The sequence below is a fragment of the Pipra filicauda genome, unplaced genomic scaffold, assembly GCF_003945595.2.
Source record: "Pipra filicauda isolate LSUMZ 115617 unplaced genomic scaffold, ASM394559v2 scaffold19_size4547281_pilon, whole genome shotgun sequence".
Classification (NCBI taxonomy): domain Eukaryota; kingdom Metazoa; phylum Chordata; class Aves; order Passeriformes; family Pipridae; genus Pipra; species Pipra filicauda.
Genome location: NW_024104309.1, coordinates 4,428,725 through 4,449,277, shown reverse-complemented (window position 1 = coordinate 4,449,277; position 20,553 = coordinate 4,428,725). Strand labels below are relative to the sequence as shown.

The window sequence follows — 20,553 nt, the reverse complement described above, 5'->3', positions numbered from 1 at the left end:
TATGCTGGGAAAGGAACAAACTCAATGCTACTTTTGCTAATACAGCAAATACAGGGTATTTTAGCATTAATTCAAAATTTGGTCCTTTATTAGGCATTTTAGGTTTACAAATGGTAACAAAAGTATGACACCTCTGAAGAAAACACACCAAATCATATTTCCAATGCTCTTCAACAGACTTCTCCTTTGAAACAGTCTTTGATTGGTTTGTGTTTGAATAAGCCAAACGTGTTTCCTGACTTTCCCTGGGTTCCAGCAGTTGTGTCCATCCCAAACAGGTTCCCCTGCAGCGCTGACAGCACTCACCAAACACACTCTGTCCTGCACAGTTCAGTCCTGGAGCTCCACAGGTAGATTAACTGATTTTCTTCTGGCTTTTGCTATTCTTGGAGTCCCAGAGTATCACAACATTAAAATACACCAGAAATAATAAGAAGTGTAAGCAGGAAACAATGGACACGGATATGGGGAATAAATCCGGGAGGCTCTGGGGAGGAGGCACTGCGGCACTCAGGAGAGACAGCACACCCATCAGGGACAGGGAAAGGAGGAACTGGAAGATAAGGAATGATGGATTAGGTGTAACACCTCAAACAGGTGAGCTGTTACTGCATTGTTTGGGTGCTCTGTTACAGCCCCCCCTCCACTGACACTTCTGTGCTGCAACTCAGAGTTACAGCAATTAAATCGCTTACCAGAATCCTGACAATCCTGGGAAAGGACTTAAACCAAGACACATATCCCTTCAGGGAAAGGGAGAATGCTTTGAGCTGCAGGTCCTCTGCTGAGGTCTTGTCCAGGATGGAGAAGGAGGCCAGGCAGGTGGCCAGGAATGCCGGCATGGTCACGGCATAGGGCAGGAGCAGCCCGTCCCTCAGTAGGAGAGGCAACATGCTGGGAGCAGGATCATCCCAGCGTGAGGGCACAGATCCAGAGGTGTTCCAAAGAATGAGAAGAGGAAAACCAATAAATACATTTAGCCTTACAGGAATTGGGGAAGAACATGGTGTTCAGAGAATCATAGAATGGTTTTGGGTTGGGAGGGACCTTAAAGCTCATCTTGTTCCACCCGCCTGCCACGGGCAGGGACACCTTCCACTATCCCAAGCTGCTTCAACCTGGCCTTGGACACTTCTCTGGGCAACCCGTGCCAGGGCCTAACCACCCTCATAGGGAAGAATTTCTCCCCAGTATCCCATCTAACCCAAGTGGGAAGCCATTCCCCCTTGTCCTGTCCCTCCATCCCTTGTCCAAACTCCCTCTCCAACCATGTTAATAGTTTCCAACTCACCTGAAAGTTGATACGAGTAAAAACCACGTGGCCATAAAGGGGATTTCATTTATGATTAAGCAAACTGGGCTAGAACGAAAAGAGGAAAACCAGGGATCAGATCTTCCCTTGTCAAACACCCCTTCCAGGTCCATGTGGGACATGCACATGGAACAGCAGCACCGGTGACTGTTCCCTCAGCCAGAGTGACACAGGACAGACCAGCCAGGCTGTACTTCACACCTTCATTTCCAGGTTATTCAGAAAAGCAAATGTGCAGAGTGTTTAAAATTCAACATATTTGTAGGTTAAAGAGCAGCATGCAATAAGAGCTCGAGGAAAAGATCAAAATATATCCACAGGAATATAATTTACTTACACTGCCACCAGAAGAATGGATTTTTCATGGACTTGAAAGGAGAACAGGAAAAATGACAGGGCACAACTAACCTTAGGAAAGGAGATCAGAGCTGGATTAGTGTGTGTGACTGCAATGCAAAGCTCTGCTTTAGTGTCTCTGGCACAGACTCCACATGGAGGCAGGAGCTCAGTGATCTGAGTTTTCTAATTAACTGCTATATTTCCTCCAGTGCCATTTACAGGCACCAGAGCAGCTCCTGGAACCACCCACACGTGGGTGAAAACACTTGGTTTGAAAGTTGACCAGGATTAGTAAGAAAGCACTTCCTTCAGAGCTCTCACTCCTGCTCAGCTTCACCAAGAACATCTCCACCAAGGAAACACAATGTTCACCCACACAGGCACTGGAAAACCTCAGTCATGGTAAGAATTGCCCACCCTTTTGACATAAAAATTTGCTCCTCATCATGAACAGTTAATACACCGGAGTAAATAAACTGGTTTGGATTTGTTTTTGCTCCCACCAAATAAAAAACACACTGAAAACATCAACTAAATCTTAGAAAGTGTGACTTCTAGGCAGTGTTGTGATATACTCTCAAACATCGCTCACATAAATCAAAAACAGAAATTATCTTGTACCTCTCGAAACTTTAGAACCAGCTCCATGTAATTTTTGATTTTTGCATAAGTCATGGCAATGTGCTTCAATTCAATGGTATGACTAAGGAAAGGCAAACATTTGGGATAACAGGATCATTTTATTTTCAAACCACTAATGAGCTCACAGTGTCCATTTGGGAACTTTTTAATTGAATTTTGCAGCCGATGCAATAAGAAAAACTAACACTTTGGTAGCTAAACAAAAAGAGGAGAAATCCCAACTCTGTATGAGGCTTTAATGTGTATGGAATCTTCTGAAGGCTCTTTGGAGGAAGTTGATAAAATACAACATTAAACAAAGAAAATTGAGGCTAAAGTAAAAAGTCTGGGTTTAAAAGACAGGTCAGACCCCCTGGACACATGAAAGTAAAGCCCTTTTTAACCAATTCCTTCAGCATTTCATGGCACACACCCCTCTGTGCTCTGCAGCAACTGCTGTTGGAGTGCTGGTCACACCCCAGTGCTGAGGGGTGGATGAAAACAAGGAGCAATTACAAACAAACACTTACCAAAGCAAATTTAAACCCTCTGAGGGAAGGCTGGACAGTGAGTTTGATACAGGCAGGAAGCAGGCTCAGGAATGTCACAGCAAAACTGGAGAGTTTTGTAAGAAAAACAGTTTAAATATATCAGCAACTACATCCATTAGTACTTCACTCTGCAGGCCTAGACCTGAATTCTTCACTTAGTTGAGAAACAGACCTGTGAGCTCTGACTTCTAAGAGCACTAAAAGGGGTAATCCTTTGAATTTGCAAATTTTAACTGTTTTAACCAGGCAGCTTAAATCACTATATGGACAAGCAGGGAATTTTTCAGTTCCTAACAGCACTTGGGGAAGCCCTCATCACTCGGGAGAAAAGTACAGCATAGGAAAGAAAATGTATTTTCAATATTTTAAACACAACTTCTCATAGTTCTTTGAGAAAATTCACTCCTTTTGCAAAAAATAACGCAGATAAAAACTACCTAAAGCACTAAAGTTATGTCTTACCTGAGTTTGAGCTGAGTTTGAGGTGATACTACATTCTTTATCTTTATAAGGACACTTAGACTGCACCAAATATTGGCCACTTTATCCTGGAAGAAAATAAAAAGGTAATTAGTGATAATTATATTCATTTAAACTTATGTTTGTGACAACAGTGGGGCTTGGGAGGTGGGGATTGTTGGGTTTCTACTATGAGAGTGCAAAAAACACTTGCAGATGTACATCATATTCTTAGATGTACTTGAGCTTATTCTGAATGGAAGTTTCAAGAGACTCGATTAAAACATGCTCTAAAATAACTGAGAAATTGTTCTCCAGCACACGGGACAACTACTTAACTCGTGAGGCCACATATTCTGTGAGAATATGGCTCTGACACCGTGTCCCTGAGCAAACAAACACTGGCACATGGGAGTCCCTTTCCAGGAGGACACCGTGCTGGCCCCTCTCATTCATGCCTGGCTGTAGCTGCGCTCAGTGCCCGCCAGCACTGACAGAGTTAACCCCTAATAAATCAAGGAGTCTAAAGACATTAGCAGTTGTGCTAGGATCACTTTCCAAATTAAATCTGTAAGCACAGCTCGTGAAACTCATCCCCAAGCAGCTGCTGGAGGCACAGCTGTGTGGACAGAACACCACGGAGGCACCAGCACCAACAACTGAGCCACCTCCCTCACGTGCTCGCCAGCAACACGGGATATGCCGAGGATTCCGAGGGGACACTGCTTTGGCAGCACCAGCAAACACCACTTCACAGCCAGCACCATTCTACAGCCTCAGCAAGTGTTCCTGGGCTGCAAAGGGACACAAGTCAAAGAACCTGTCACACACGCCCCGGGCTGAGTTACTGGGCAGTGCTTACGTGGACAATTTCTCATTTTATCCGCATTAGCATCCAGCAAGTCACTGCCCTGAGCAGCCCAGGAAATATCTGGGCTAATATTAGACTAAAATCCTTCAGCTCTTTCGGACTCATTGGTTATTGTCATTTACAGACTGTATTTTTAAACTTGGTACTGAATAAAAAGTGTGGTGACCCAAACTATTTCTTCATAAATTCCAAATAATCTCCAAGAAAAAGGGTCATTTTTTGGGGGGGGGGAGGGGGTGTGGGTGTGAGGAGGGGTCTTTTTTGGAGAGGTTGTTTGGTGTTTGTTTGTTGGGATTCTTAAATAAACTAGCAGAGAGCACATTAAGAACACTTCTGTACTGCTGCCTTTGGTACATCAACATTAACTTCTGAAGAAAAACATGCCAGCTGTGATATTATCTACATCTGAGAAAGACTGGAAGAATAATAAACATTAATTAAACTACATAAGTATTTGCTTTAATCCCTGTGACAACACAACCTGAAATTCAAAGCGTCATTTTATTGGTTAAGCTTGAAGGTGAGAATCTGCTGTATAAGAGTGTAATACTGACTCGTGCCCTAATTGAGCAAAAGAGCAGCAACAACTCCCTGTGAACTGGGAAATGGGAACCCTTTCTTTCATCCCAAAACTCCTGTGGCATTGCCACTAGATAAGGGAGGAATTGCTTTACTGGATTAAGGCTGCAGTAGTACTCAGCACTTGCCAGCATGCAACTGTCCATAGCCTTAGGAAAAGCAGAACTGGCCTAAAACTTTTGGAAAACATTGTGGAAATTGGCACAAGGCGGGTCAAAAAGGAAGTTCTGGGCTGTACCCACAAAATTGTTTTAAATCCTTTTTTTAAATACTTAATCCCACTGAAAAGAGCTGAGAAGAGAGAAAGACAGGCTGAAGCTGTTCACTTTCAAGGTTACATCTTCTGACACTGTCAATTACTATGGAATCTATTTCAATGGAAAAATGTATGGATTGAAGTATGGGTCTGATGATGGGATAAGTGTTGTCTACTGGTATAATATCCTGGAAGATGCCAGCTGAGCTGGGGTTAAACACTGGATTAAATAACTGGCAAGGACTGCCTGCTGAAGAAGCCTCTCGAATTACCCGTCCCGTGGTGTGTCTCCCCCATGAAATCCCTAAAGGTCACACTGAAGGTTTCTCAAGGGATCTAAGAATACAGGGCAGGGGCAGTGGGGTGGGGAGAAGAAAACATGCATGCCTCAAACAAGCCTCTGTCAATGGGAAAGAGTCTTCTGAGTACTTGCATGATTTGTTCCACGTCGGTGCCGAACGGGAGCCAGCAGGCAGCGAAGGACAGCACCACTGTCCCTGCCAGTTTGGTCAACAGCACCAACCTGGGCCCAAGAGAAGAAAAAAGCTCTCACTTCAGGAAAAGCAACCCAGCAGAAATACCTGCCTTAGATCTCAGCAGCAAATACTCATTTTGCAGGAGAGGAAGATGTTACAGAAGTATCTTCCCCTACAGTTGAATTCAGAAATGCCCACGTGCAGATTAGGAGAATCCCACTCTCCATGCCAGGCTGCCCAGGCGTATTCCTGAGAAAGACAGAACAGTTTAAAGCCACTTACCCCTTTCCTTTCAGTCCCTTCTTGAAGCACTTCCCCAGTAAATAGCAAAAAAAGGGCAGGGAATGGTAGAGCTCCATTTGCTTGTAGTTTAAGGCCAAGCAAAAGGCCACCGAGCCCAGGAGGTCCCAGTCATGGGACAAACAAAGGACACCCCACAAGGCAAAGCCGAGGCTCACTGAGTTGTATATGGTTTTTTATGTCAAGGACAAGACACACATCTCAGTTCTGCAAGTCAGTAATTAATGCCCTGAGGGACAGGCATAAATAGCTTGGAAAATTAGTTTTTCCAAGTTAGTTTTAAAAACACATCACCAGTTGTGACTATTTCGTTCAGAGAGAGAAATAATTTTACTTCCGTTTAAAATGTAATTTTTGTATTTCTAAGGCTTGATTCAGAGCTTGCACAGGCAAATACGAGGACAAATTATGTGTGTGTTAATTACATATATAAAGTACATTCAGTCAACCAAGCTTTTGGTGACAGTACTATACAACATGCATCAGGGGAAACTTTTTTTCTGTATTTACACAATTAAGGATAAAGCTTTCACAAGCTTCTCCTCCCAGCTCACAAAAGATATGTGCAGAATATTCAAATATATCAGGGTTTAAATTATATGTAATTTAGTTCAAGGACTTCTGAGGTTCTTGTGATTCTATTACACTCACAGTGCACCCTCATCCATGACCAGTTCCCTTAACTGCTAATACTGCACAAACAATGAATAATAGTTACTAAAAGCAATGTTGCTGCCTTATGACTTTGAAAACAGGTTCACAAGATCAGTAAATTTGGAACAGACTAAGCTATGCTTACTATTAAATTGCAACAAAATATTAGCTTTGTCTTTTATTTGGCATTCTTAAAAAAATGAGATCAACCAATAGGGCACAGAATCCCAGAATGGTTTGCTTTGGGGGGAACTTTGAAGCTCATCTTGTTGCACCCCCTGCCATGGGCAGGGACACCTTCCACTAGCCCAGGTTGCTCCAAGCCCCATCCAACCTGGCCTTGGACACTTCCAGGGATGGGGCAGCCACAGCTTCTCTGGGCAACCTGTGCCAGGGCCTCACCACCCTCACAGGGAAGGATTTCTCCCTAATATCTAATGTAACCCTGCCCTCTGGCAGTGGGAAATCATTCCCCTTGTCCTGTCACTCCAGGCCTTTGTAAACAGTCCCTTGCATTTCTTGTATTGCCAGAAATGTCACAATACTTGGTTTCCCTCTGCCAGTGTAGGTATCTGTAGGACACATCCACATGGCCCATGTTGCTTTCAGCCCACTCCCACTTCCCACTCCCAGTCCTCAGGTGTATTTGACAGCTCATTGATTTCCCATCAGCCAACTCCCACCAAAAGGCCCTGATCTTGCAGCAGTTCAGATTAAGCACATCTTTGCCTTCCTGGGAGCAGAGCACAGAGAGTGATGCTGTTCATGTAAGAGTGGCAGGGCTGGACCAGCCCACAGAGGCTCTGCAGGACATCTCTGCTTCCACTGCATCCCCCCAACACGAGGTCAGCTGACAGCATTTGCTTGTTCATGTACAAACCCAGCACAAAACCAGAATTCTTATTAAAACAGATCCCCTGTGAAGGTGTCTGCACCAACAGGGACCAGTCAGCCCTGGATTCACTTCACTGTGAAGCCAGGACAGAACAGCCCATTTTATAGAACTGAACATTTCCCACAGCTACTCCTGACACTCCTCTGCCACCCAAGCAGATCTGAGGTGATTCCCTCTCCAAACACAAATCACAGGAGCACAAGCCATCATTCTCTTCCCTGTCACAGCACCACTGGTGTTGTCTGCAATAAAGTGACTGACAGAAATACGAGCTGGAGGCACAGAAAGAATTATATTCATGTTTGGATTGATTTGTCCCAATATCAATAATTTTTATCTCAAATATGTCTCAGACTTACAGTTCCTTTGATATCTCTGCTTTGGGGTGGCAGAAGCCCCTCAGATGACTTTGTATGCAAGAATAACCTTGTGCCCAGCCAAAAAAAAGTGCTAAAAACAGTGTTACTCCATAAACACAAATTCATCTCAGTGCAGAACAAGGATACTGGAAGTGTCCATGGTCAATAAGAATGAGGCCTGGATAAAGTAGGATACAGAGAGCACTGGAAACCTGGAAAGAAGGATCAAAAATGAGAGGGGACAAATGATTATTCCCAAATTAGACATCAGACAGAGGAACTTACACCTCTGCAGTACAAAAATACGTCCCTCCTTGGTGCACCCTATATGTAGGAATCTTATTCTGTACAAGTAATCATCTGTCAGTAACAATGTGAGGAATAAAAAAGGTTAAAAATTTTCCATAAATGAGAAAATATTGAATATTGCCTGTCCTTTGCAAACAGCTCAAAGATCACCCACACCCATCTTAAACCTTAAACCACTCCAAAAACCAGAAGACTTATTATTCCAAAATGTATTGAATCTACTGTGAGGAGTGTTCAAGAAAAAGCAGTTCTCAGATGCCCCTGTGCCACACCATAATCTTGCTTTTACTACTCAAGTAACAAATTCAGAAAGAAATATCATTCAGGAGTTCATGGCTACTAAACTTTAGAGCATCTTGTTATTGAAAGCATTAAAATAATTGCTGTAAGAAAAAATAATGGTTTTTTAAATCTTTTTAACTGAAAAGCCTTTAATATGAGCTACTCTGATTGTAAGCTTTACATGGGTTTGGGATGTTAATTAACTCAGTGTTACAGTTCTACCCTGTTGTAACAGTGTTTTCTTTGTTTAATTTACACATACACACACACCAGGTACTTGCCTTCTTTTTAGCAGATGTTTCTTTCAAGGAAGAACAATATAAAATAACTGCAGGAATATAAACCAGCAAATCAGCAACAAACACTGCAAAATAAAGATTAACTTCACATTAGAATCCTCCTAGGAGATGACAAGGACAACATACAGGCAAGTGAGCATTAAAATATCAGAAAGTTCTTCATCAGAATAAACTGGGCAGTTCCACTTCAAAGGACAAAAAGAAACAGGTCCACAGAATTTGATCTTGTTAATGTGTGTAAGGCTCATTTCTGATGTCCCAAAGCTGCTGCTTCCACGTGTTCAGCTGTCCTGGCTCCTGGCACAGCCTCAGTCACACAGGGAGCACACTCTAGTTCCTCACATGCCAAAACCAGGGAGGCATTTGGGAATGCCCCAAAGAAATCGGCTCTGACTGGATCCAGGCAGGTTCTTTGATGGGACAGATACTCTGGGGGCACAACTAAGAAGCTCCAGATTGCAACAATCTCTGAGTGAATTAGTGATGTGGGTAAAGAGACTAAAACTAGTGATTTGGCTTTGATAACCTGCCTACAGCAAGTATTTGTAAGAGAGTTGACAAGAAAACAGAACCGGCAGGTTCCCCTGCCTGGGATTATGCCAAGCAGGTGAATTCTCCTTGAGCCTGAGAAAAACCTCAGATTATTTTAAAAAAACAGTTTCATAAAATGTGCAATGGTTCCAAAAGGGAAAGTGTACTTTGCCTCTTTTTAGCCAAGGTCTTTGGAAGAAAACATTTCAATATCTCAGTTACCCAGTGATGAATTGTTTTGCCAGCTTAAGCCACAACTAAACAAATATACCCAAGGTGTTAGCAAAACAAATACACTGATGCTTCAAATAAAGCTGACATTGACCACTCTGAATTATTTTAATGCATTCTTCTAATGGCTACTGTTAAATAGTGTTTATCAGCTCTCTAGATCCATCAGTGGTTTGTCAAGTGAGTTGATTTCAAAATTAATAAAGACCATTTCAAGGGTAATTAAGTTCTAGTGATTTTTATTTTTTTTTCAATTCGATCAATTACCAGAGACCAGACTGAGAGGTTTGTGAAGTACAGAAAAGCTATTGATGAACAACAAATTCTGCTGTTGCAATCAGAAAGCATTTTGTGGAACTTGAGTGTTAGAGAAAGCAACACAGACTTAAAATGAAGGAAAACAGAAACAGGATAAGAAGAGTTCATTGGAGACATTGTTTGCTTTTTTTCTGATACAGTTACCAAATCAAGTTATCGACACATTTTCTCTCTACTTGTTTCATCATTTTCTTTGTAGTGGCACTTCAACATAATCAAAGAGTCAGAAGAGTGACTGCAGGAAAATGAAATTCAGAATAGATGTGGTAAAATAAATTTTTACTTTTTTGTTAACAGTAATAATATCAAATCTCTTTCCCTTTGAGATCAAGTATCCGCTCATAATAAAGATCTCTGAGACCTCAACTGGCTGTTAAGTCAGTGAATGCCAGTCTACATGTAAATTAATTTTAATATAAAAAACAAACTCAGCTAAAAGTGAAAAGACTATTTATCAGAATGGAAGGGAAAATAAGAATATTATTTTCAAAATTAAAAAATTAGTCTATGCTACAAAAAGTAGCTTTGTTTCAGAGTTTTTAATGAATCAGTTGGGTTGGAAACTTGTTTTTGTATTTTATATTTATCACTATGGCAGAAGAGGAAAGAACACAGGACTTTGGTTCATAAATGGACCTGCAAAGCCACCTGAGTTAAAGAACTGAGAATAAACCAGAAAAAACAGAGAAGCTGCATATCAAACACGTTAAATGAGTGAGCCAAAGGTGCAGGGCCATGCTAAGGAATGTGATTTCCCTACCTGTTGTCCGCATAAACAGCTTGTGTGGCTGACTCTCGTAGCCCCGGGAGCTGTGCAGGGCAACCCAGTCAGGATTTATTAACTTGGCACTGGAAAACAAAGTACAGACACATCAAAATGCAGACAGTTCTCATTTCCCTTTACACTCCTCTCAGCAATAAAGATGACATGCACAGGAGCATATTCCAAGAGTCAAGATGAATGAGAAGAAATATTTCAAAGAGCAATAGTGATCAGTGAGAGATCTTCCTCACCCCCAGATCAGTTTACACTATAAACTATTTCACAATTAAAAAAACCTAATCTTTGGAAAAAGTAAAAAGGGAGTACAATATTTATTAGAACAAGATAACCACCTTCAGTCTGGTTCCACTGACTTTTAAAAAAACAATTGTAAATACCTTTCATACTTAAGTATTAAATATAAACCATTTACAGTTCACATAGATGCCCCACATAGCTCTGCCTGTGCACTTTAACCTACATTCTTATTCCATAAGTCTCATTCCAACGGCAGTAAAGCCCTTGTGGAAAAAGTATTCCAATAACAGAATTCTATTTACATGATATCCAGTCATCAAATGACACTGGGGCTCTCCACACACGAGAGCTTTCCCGAGCAATTGCACCCAATTCCTACAGCACTTTTTCCCTGGGCATCACTGATCCAGCAGTGGAAAGCTGAATATCCAAGCCACATCTGAAGCTGCTAAAATTTAGACCTGGCAAAAAGGAGAATGTAACACAGAAGTATTTGAAATCCTGAACTTACATGTAAGCACACACAAAACTGTGATAGGCTGTGAGAGGTGGATAATCAAGGCCCCAGTACAGGAGGTTGTTATCACTTGTGTTGAAGTACCTAGAAAAAATAAAATTAAATTTAAATAAGTATCTACATTTCCAGCTTGGTTTTGGCCCAAGGAAAAGGCTGAATGCTAAATGTATTCAAAATCTAAAATAGAAGGTAGCAACTTGTGTATCTGTTTAATTTTACTGCAAATAAAGAAAATCTCGAGCAACAAAGTAACAGCAACAGTGACTCAGAGGTCACATATTTGTGGTTGCAGAACAGGTTTAGAAAAGCTGCTAAAGTTCATTTATCTGGAGCGGGAAAATCCTAGTTCTCCCTCAGAACTCAGGTGGACCACGTGCAAGAAAGGAAAAGGATTTTCCCATTTGTGATTCCATTGTGTCAGTATTTCTATGGAAGGCTGGCAGCAGTTCAAATTGTCACCTCTTCCAAGTGAGAAACAGAGAGTTTTGTCCAAGGAAAAGTTACAACAATAAGGCATCAGATCCTTTTTATCTCCCGGTGAAACACTGATTACTCTACTCCAGCTACCACAGGGCAAGCTCTTGGCTTTTCCAGTTTCTCTCTTCAAATGCAGCCAATTTTTGACATTTATTATAGTAAATGATATTTCTTGAATTCTTTATGAGCTGCCTGAAGTGTCTTATGAGCTGATGATAAATCACATTTCTTTGAGTTGCATCTCTGCTTCTCATCCTACAATTCAAGACCACTCATGCCAAGGCAGTGCAGATTCTTCAACAGAATGTAATGGTTTGCAACTTTTAGTGAACTTTAAAGTTTGGGGAGTTTATCTTTTTTAATTTTACCTTACATCAACTCATAGTTTCAATAAAAACCCCAACCCCATATCCAGTAATATTTATCAAGAAAGCCTTCAGAGTTTTAATTAGCAGTAGGATGAGAACGTTCTTAAAGCAGCCTTTAGTAAATAATGTCAAGACTCTAAAGAACAACATAAATAAGAATTATTTAAGTTCTAGAATGTAATCCCTTGCATAGATGTGTTTTTCCCAATGCCCAAGATTGAATACGACTTTGCTGTATTAGAGATTGAATTCCCAGACCAGAACCAATCAAAAAAACCTCAAACTTCCATTAAAAATATAAAATTACATAAATGATAACAACAGAGAGCAAATACACCAGGACCAAGATGCCCACCTGGCAGCCCATCAGCTAAACCCAGCCTGCAACACTTTCATCTGGCCCCTGGGAACGCCTGGAAATAATGGCTGCTACAACTCCTAATTTTAAGTAGATATAGTTCAGTGTAGCAGAGTGGATCAAAGCTACCAACTCCATTATTATGGAATATCCCTTATCCCAGGTTTGGAAATGATAATACAGATACAACAGGATGGTCTGAGGTCACTACACAGAGTCACCTGCAGATATTTACAGAAATACAATTGAATTAATATCCTATTCTGTCATATCAGTGTGTTCCCCAACAGCTGAGGAAAAATTACACCAGACAAACACCACCACTGTCCCTGCTGGAAGATGACCTGGAATTCCAATATATTCCAGTTTGTGTTGTATCATATATATGGACTAAATAATTTTTACTGTTCCATGCGTGATCTAAGGAATAACAGCAATAATGTAAAAAGAAATAAAATATTTGGAATAATTTTCCTTCTGTTTTAAGTGATCTGTACAAATTAAGGTCACTATCCTTACATCTACATTCCAGGCACTCACATCTAAAAAATCCAATAGGAAATGGGTGGGAACAAAGGACTCAGAGGTGTAAAACACAACCAAAATTTCAGCACATTCACCCTTTGTAAGCTGAGCTCCACCAGCACCACCTACCACTGCCTGATGGGTAAATTGTAAGTAATTTCTTGCCAGTGCCTCTGAGCTTCATAGTCTCCATACATAGGTGGTTTTCCTGCACCTACAAAAATAGGACAAAGCAGTCAGGAATTATTTGGTTTATACAGATTGCTTTCCCCCAGTTATGTATTGCATATTAATACACTACTGATTTTATTCTCCATTCCTCTATGGTACTGTAGAGCAAACAGACGCTGCTATGCAGTCTCACAGGGAGGACAAAAAAGGTATGTGTTCTTTTGGCTTTCTGGATATTTCTGCAATAAGCATTTATCAAGGCACTGTGCAGTGAAGAACTGCTTCCTCATCTGACAAAAAAAATCATTTCCAAGTGTAGATGAAAAATGGGGCACTTTCACTGATTTTGTGTGAACTACTGCACTTCCTTAGTCCATGTTCTCACCTGCGTTCCAGCCACGTTGTGGTACCTTACTATTAAAATCAACAACCAGCCTTTTTTCATGAGAAAAAAAAGCTTTATCAATGCAAACACTTGAGTGTCTACTCAAATAGTTCCCTCAATGGAAGGTTAACTCTGATACTGGCAGCATGTTAAGCACCTTCACACAGTTTATTTACTTCTATTAACCTGCTTATTGAGAACAGAGACTGGACTGATTGTACTCCCAGTGAAATATTGACATGAGCCAGACAGAGATTTAAGGGTTTCTTTAAAATATAGGAAAGCCATCTATATTTCTTCACATGATCTATGTTTGTGGGAGTCCCACAAGCTCACATATGTAGTATTTATTCCCAGAAAGTGGAAAGGACATATTATCTCTGCTAATTTATTCCTGGATGGTAGAGAGAATAGATTATCTCCACGATATGACACATTCAACCTAAAGTTTCCTAAATAAGTGAGGTCACCGGGGAACAGGAGTTTTATCAGTGTCAGTTCTGGAGCTATAAATCTAGTGGAACATAGAATCTGCCATAGGATCACTGAAATTCAAGATTTTAATCCAAAGTTTTATTATAAAAAGCCAAATATAGACTGGTCAGTTAATTTAAGAACGCATATTTAGCTTCCATCCATAGCAAGCACGGAGTATACAGACAAACTGGGTTAAAAATTAATAAAAATGCAATATTTTATTTTAAAAGGGTTGTTCCTTTTCCTATTCCAAAAGGAGTTACATGATCATTGTGTAGGAAATCAGATTAAAAAAAATGTTGTTCTAGTTTAGGTATTATTTTAGACTATCTTTCAAAGTCTTGATTGACTTGAAATTAAATCAAGTTTTAAAAATCCTGTTAGCAGTGGAATTGTAAATCCTTGAAGTGTAAGAGAAATTCAGTGTTGTGTGGCAAAACATAGGGTGTTTTCTGCCTAGAGATGGGTAACAGAGCCTCAGTTACCTACAGATCTCTCAGAATGGCATTTTCAGAAAGCAAACCAAAACAACTGGGCATGTTCCCAGTTCAAGCAAATTCCTTCACTTGAATGAAGCCCAGGAGTTACCAGTTCAATCACCAGAATACTCCTGAACAGCTCCAACCACTCAGGGGATGAGGCTCCAACTGACTCAACAGAAAACCAGAGCTGGACTAAACTGAGCTTGTGATACTTTTAACTGATGAAGGTTGAAAATAATGGTTCGTTTTTTATTTTTTTCCTCAGTTTGCAGAGAGCAAGCTCAGAGCAAGCTTATGCTAAATGGGAATGGCACTGAGAGGCTTGGAAAGAAACTTGCTAATTCTTTGCAAGTGTTCTGACATGGGGAGGAGAAAAACTCATCCATTAACAGGATACAGCTGTAGCTCAGGCTGTAAACAAGCTCAAGGAAGCACAGCTCCAAGGCAGAGTAATCCCTCACTCCACGTCACTTTTACGCTGTCTTCATTAGCACTACTGTAGTTTTAAAACCATAATTTATATTTAGCTGTCTGATATCGAATTTAAAGGACAATAGTAAACAAATCTACAGTTGGACTGCAATATTCTGCACATAAAGGCACAGGGGAGAACAGCCAGATGTTCAACCTAAAACACTGCTGACCACCACCACCCCTCAAAAAAAAAGTTTTGGTGTTTTTTCCCCAGTGTTTTGTTCCAAGCAGCTGTGATGTTAATCATTGCACTCTTCAAAAATCGAGAACAAGGAATTCTGAGGGGAATCGAGAGACACTAAAATATGATGCTACTTGAAATAACACATTGTTTCCTATTTATGATTTCACATAAATAAAAAGTTCATTTTAATGTACCACGAGGTCCATAATTCAGCCTGTGAAGGTGCATTACCTGAGTAGGAGCCCAGTGACACAGCCCAGCGCACAGTCAGTGCCAGTAACACAGTAATTGTCATTAAGCTCCACTTCTCCATGGCTGGCCTTTGTAACAAGCCAAAAGGGACCTGAAAAAAGACCACAAACATTGCTACAATACCATCCAGGGGGTTGTTCCTTGGGGATTACTGCTAGTCCTGGTTAAGGCCACTTAGTTTCTCGGTTAAGAGCAGCACTGCCAAATTAGGCAGAGTGTAGATCTGGGATAGGCAGCACTGCTGGTTTAAAGGTATTACAAGTTATTTAAATGAGGGCTGATCTCCCAGCAAACTTACTTGACCACACTAAGAATCCAGGAACAATAAGAAACATTGCCAAATCTGTAAAAATTAAAGGCCACATGCATCAAACTCAGAAAGCAAAAAAGAGGAAAATAATTATGTTGCCCTATGTAAAAAGAAAACAAAACAAAACAAGCCACTAACTAACTATAGAATATGCAAACGTTGACCCAAAGAAACAAAAATATTTTAGTCTGAATTAGAAGAAAAGTGAGGAAGAAACTAGTCCAGCCTTGATAGTGACAGATGGGATGAGCCTGGGTACAACTGGTACAGATTTTCCTTGCAGGAAAGGCATCATTTGACTTAAGAGAGTTTAATATACTTGTTCATGAGCAAAAAAAAAAAAAAAAAAGGCAACAACAACAACAAAATCACAAAAAAACAACAACAAAAAACCAAACCAAACAAACAAACAAACAAAAAAACACAAACCAACCTCCTCACAGCAGCAGTTTTAGTAACAGACAAGCAACATCCAAGGTATATTTAGGTGATTCTGCTCAAACTACATCCATATTTATTTCCTATTCACAGAAAGCTGTGACCCAGCACCACCAAGGGAAAAGTTAATTAATAATATAAATCTGTGGCAGCAGTAGATCACCATCTATCCATAGAAAGGTGAACACTGACATTTGCATGTTTTCGATGTGCCTAAACCACAGGGGAGGCACTTTTATCTAAATAAAAGATAATGAGGTCGACTCTGTAGATCCTTTCACTCTAAGTGGACCCTTGTGCTTCCTAAATTTGGGTCTAACAGACCCAGGGTCTATGAGAATTCCAAAATCAAGCATCACAAGCCTGGCCCTTCCCTTCTATAAAATACATCTGCCCTTCCCTTCCAGCTCATCAAAACATTTATTAATTAATTACACCTTTTTAATTTCCACATAACATCTACAGACTCCCCCATCTCTGTTCCTCTCATTTACTTCTGCCATTCCCTACTTTTGGAATAACTTGTTTTTCTGAGATACTGAATTTCTTTCTCTCCCCTCAAAAGTGGTTCTTGAAATAATTCTTTCCTACTTATTTTTCAGCTTTAGTAATTATCTCACACCTCCTGAAACAAAAAGCCATGCTTTTATTAGAATCTAGAGCACAAATCTCTAGTTTCTGCTACCCTGTGAGTAACAATATTAAACAAGGAAGAGGTTTCAGGGGATGATAAAGCTGGTTTGGTCAGTCCCAAACTTTTCACCTTCTGCCTCTGCAGGTGCGACACTGAGGGTCTCTATAGTGAGATGCCACCTGGAAGCATATGGTGAAAATCACTCAAAAATCCCACTATCCTTCCACACTGCCCACGACGAAGATAAATAACACCAACACAGAACACCCACTCCTGGCCACAGGGACGCTGACAGAACTCAGCCAGCGATGCACAGCCCTTAATACAACTTGCTTTAAATCAGCACACGTCTCAGCAGCGCCTTTCCCCTCCTCAGAAACGCGAACGCTGAATGAAGAACTTAATCTGTTGCAGCAATACCCGTCTGTGATCCTGCTGTTCCCCTCACCCTGGTCAGGAGGTGCTTTTACTCCTCACAGTCCTTCATCCCCCTCATAACTCACTCACCCCGCTCTCAGATCCCACTCACACACTTCGCACCCCCCGGCCTCCTCAGAGACCCCCAGGATAAGCTGTCGCTGAGGGACTCACGGCCAGGGCTCTCTGCGAGTCCGCCCGAGCTGCTCCCGCCCACCAGCGGACCCTGCTCCCCTCAGCTTCCAGCCCCCTGCTCCCCTCAGCCTCCAGCCCCTTCACCCCTCAGCCCCCGCAGTCCCTTCACCCCTCAGCCCCCCTCGCCTCCCTCAGCGCCCTCATGCCCCTCAGCCACCTCAACCGTCCCAGCCGTGTCAGCCGCCCTTGCCTCCCTCAGCCCCGCTCACCGCCCAGCTCAGCCGGTCCCAGCTCAGCCGGTCCTGTCCCGTCCGTTCCCGCCCTCGCTCCCTCCCCGGCTCGGCCGCCACGCGCGCTTCCGCCTGTGAGGCGCCTTCCGGGCGGGCTGTGCGCATGCGCGGGGCGGAAGCCTGGGAATCCTTCATGGATTCGCGGGGGAAGGGAGAACTTCAACTCTGGGAGAGCTGGGGGTGTTCCCCTGGAGAGGAGAAGGCTCCGGGGAGACCTTAGAGCCCCTTCCAGTGCCTAAAGGGGCTCCAGGAGAGCTGGAGAGGGACTTTGGACAAGGGCCTGGAGGGACAGGACAAGGGGGAATGGCTTCCCACTGCCAGAGGGCAGGGTTAGGTGGGATATTTCAGAAGGAATTCTTGGCTGTGAGGGTGGTGAGGAGCTGGGATGGAATTCCCAGAGAAGCTGTGGCTGCCCCATTCTTGGAAGTGTTCCAGGCCAGGTTGGACGGGGCTTGGAGCAACCTGGGATAGAGGAAGGTGTCCCTGCCCATGGCAGGGGGTGGGACTGGATGAGCTTTAAGGTCCCTGCCGACCCAAACCGTTCCATGATTCCGTGGCACATGTAGTGCTCACATCTCCGTGGCAGCAGCTCAGGCAAGTGGGGGATGCGCTACTGGGCATTGCTGATGAAAAGCACAGTCCTGGCACATGGGAAGACCAGCTTTTTGTTCAGGCATTGAATCTCAGTGTGGGTTCATTTTCACAGAAGGAAGGGAGCAGCTGGAAGACTTGTTCTTCAACACACCAGGTCACTGGGAAGAAGCTCCTCATCTCATCCCACCCCCTACCTTGAGCAGGGACACCTTCCTCTAGACCAGGTTGCTCCAAGCCCGGTCCAACCTGGCCTTTCCTTCTGGCTGTGTGTCTGACTGAAACTGAATAGAAAACTGATTCTTTTTAAAACTAACACCACATACTGAGGTTTTCGTGTCCAGACCTTCCACATGAGCTGCCAGCAGTGCTCTCCTTGAACTGGAATGCCAAGACTGAAAGTTGTGATGGGTTTAAATACAACTGCTACTGAATGAAAGTGTGGTGAAGAAATGTCTGATTACTTGTAAATGAAATGTTAAGGTAACCAGAGATAGGAAACAATTATTTATTTTTTTTTTAGAAGCACATGTTATTTTTAAAATAAATAAGCACTATGAATATAGTATTCCATAACACCAGAGATGGGTTTTCTTTCTTTATGTTCTTCCAGTGCAACAACATCTAGAATACTAATTTCCACTATCACAACCATTTTTGAGTGTAAATTGCTTGGACATCCTGGTCCCTCCGACACCTGTCATAATTTCTGTCACTTGTGGTGTTACCTCAGGTGAGACAGCATGAAGAGACTGAAAGTCTGAGGTCTTAAACTGATAAAGACAAAAATCACACCTCTTTGCTGTTTTACCGTGATGTTTAGAGCCATAATCCTGTGGAAAATGGCAGATTATGCCCATCAAATTTTACACAGTTTATCTAATCTGTTGTACTCCATCACTTATACTGCTGCTAAGTAATGCTTCTATTGCAGGATATTGGTAGGATTTTAAGGGTTGTCTGGAGATCACAACTCTGCAAAATAAGCATAATCCTAAAAACTCATCAACCACAAAGTAACTTGGAATATAGAGTTACACGTCCTGAACCCACTGTGGCTGGAGCCGGTTTATGACACTGAAAACACGCGATGCAAAGTGAATTCCCAGCCTAAACCCGACGAAGAATCACCAGGGCATATTCCTATTTCAGTCCTCCTCTCTTCTCTTTCTTTTCCTCTCCTTTCCTTCTCTTCCCTCCAGGATTTTCCGTGCCCGGAATTGCCCAAACGGCGAGGCCGGGGAGCACAGCAGCCCTCAGCCACCCCCAGTCCGTGATCGTTGCCTATGGGCTCCTACCGCAAAAAAAGGAAGAAGTTTTTCTGTTTTATCTTGCAGGTTATTCCTAATTAGTTTCTGGAGCTGGAATGGGCGAGCAGGAGCCCATGGCCGCACATTCAAGTGCATTATTTCAATTAGCTGAGCGCTCTTTGTTGCAAGGTGAAATCATTCACTCCCCGGGAAAGCTTTTTTATTGAATGCTTTCTAAATACTTGCATTGGGCACGTCGCCTGGAATTGAGTCTCTGTCACTAGTGTTTCTGCGGTGACTTTGACCAGATCAATGACTGGAAAAGGCATTAAGGACACATTGATACCGCGGGGTAGGAGACGAGCGGGATTTGGTGCTCAGGAGTAAAGAGAAACCGATAATGAGCAGATAAACGGCTTTTCTTAACCCTTGGCGTTCTCGGGAGGCTTCGGCGGCTCCGCTGCCGCTTCTCCTCCACCCTGGCTCTCAGGCTTTATGTAAAGCCCAGCGGTGGCAAGGCAAATATCTCCCGGGTGTTCCATAAATTTGGAGTGAAATGCGGTCAGGATAATAAGAAAGTCTTTCCTGGGGCAGACTGAGGGAAGAGCCTGCGGCCATAAAAAGTTCCAGCTCGTCAAGGATTTCGTTTCTGAGCGGAGCCGTGATGCAGGAGCGAGCGGAGAAACAAACTCTGGAGACGTTTTCAATTGCAGATTCACAATCTGACCTTTTATGCCGACACCAGAACATCGGCCGTGATTTAGCGGGCACAGAGCTGGGCGCTGGGAGCCACGCACCGACAGCCCGCTGGAGCCTCGGCTCTTTCCTATCCTTTCTCGAGCAAAAACAGGAATAAACATTTTTGAAACCACTGCCGGGGAGATGGATTTATTTTATTTTATTCCTCTGAAATACTAGGACTTAATAAAGTAACTAGAAATTATTGAGGGTTTGGGTGGTTTTCCTGAGTCCCTGCGGTTCTCTGGGCGTTGGGGGACACGGAGCTTCCCCCGCCCGACCCGGGGACTCCCAGCCCGGGGGATGCTCCGAGCCCTCGGTAAAGCAGAGCGAGACTTTCCACCCCTTCATGGAGAGGAGAGATTGGGCCGTTTTCCTGTGTCACGGCTTTTCCCATTTTGCTGAAGCTCGAGAAAC

General features: G+C 42.6%; 1 protein-coding gene across 1 annotated transcript; it reads right to left on the bottom strand.

Moving 5' to 3' along the window:
- Positions 1–58: 58 nt before the first annotated feature.
- On the bottom strand, positions 59–17,592 carry ALG6 (ALG6 alpha-1,3-glucosyltransferase). Its single transcript, XM_027748711.2, has 15 exons — positions 17,537–17,592; positions 15,313–15,424; positions 13,038–13,122; positions 11,175–11,264; positions 10,403–10,491; positions 8,545–8,627; positions 7,820–7,884; positions 5,747–5,932; positions 5,376–5,511; positions 3,286–3,371; positions 2,803–2,887; positions 1,650–1,720; positions 1,292–1,360; positions 696–894; positions 59–553 (listed from the first exon to the last, which is right to left on the bottom strand). Exons 2-15 carry the CDS (start codon positions 15,392–15,394, stop codon positions 356–358), a joined length of 1,524 nt encoding a protein of 507 aa, XP_027604512.1. The 5' UTR covers positions 15,395–15,424; positions 17,537–17,592; the 3' UTR covers positions 59–355.
- Between the last annotated feature and the right edge of the window lie 2,961 nt (positions 17,593–20,553).

Excerpts from the sequence above, each read along its gene's own strand:
- ALG6 (XM_027748711.2), bottom strand. The coding sequence starts at position 15,394 with ATGGAGAAGTGGAGCTTAATGACAATTACTGTGTTACTGGCACTGACT. Across the intron at positions 7,885-8,544 it reads AAACATCTGCTAAAAAGAAG|GTTTCCAGTGCTCTCTGTAT; the intron begins GCAAGTACCTGG and ends CCTTCTTTCCAG. Across the intron at positions 1,721-2,802 it reads GAGGGTTTAAATTTGCTTTG|GTTAGTTGTGCCCTGTCATT; the intron begins GTAAGTGTTTGT and ends TCCTTTCCTAAG.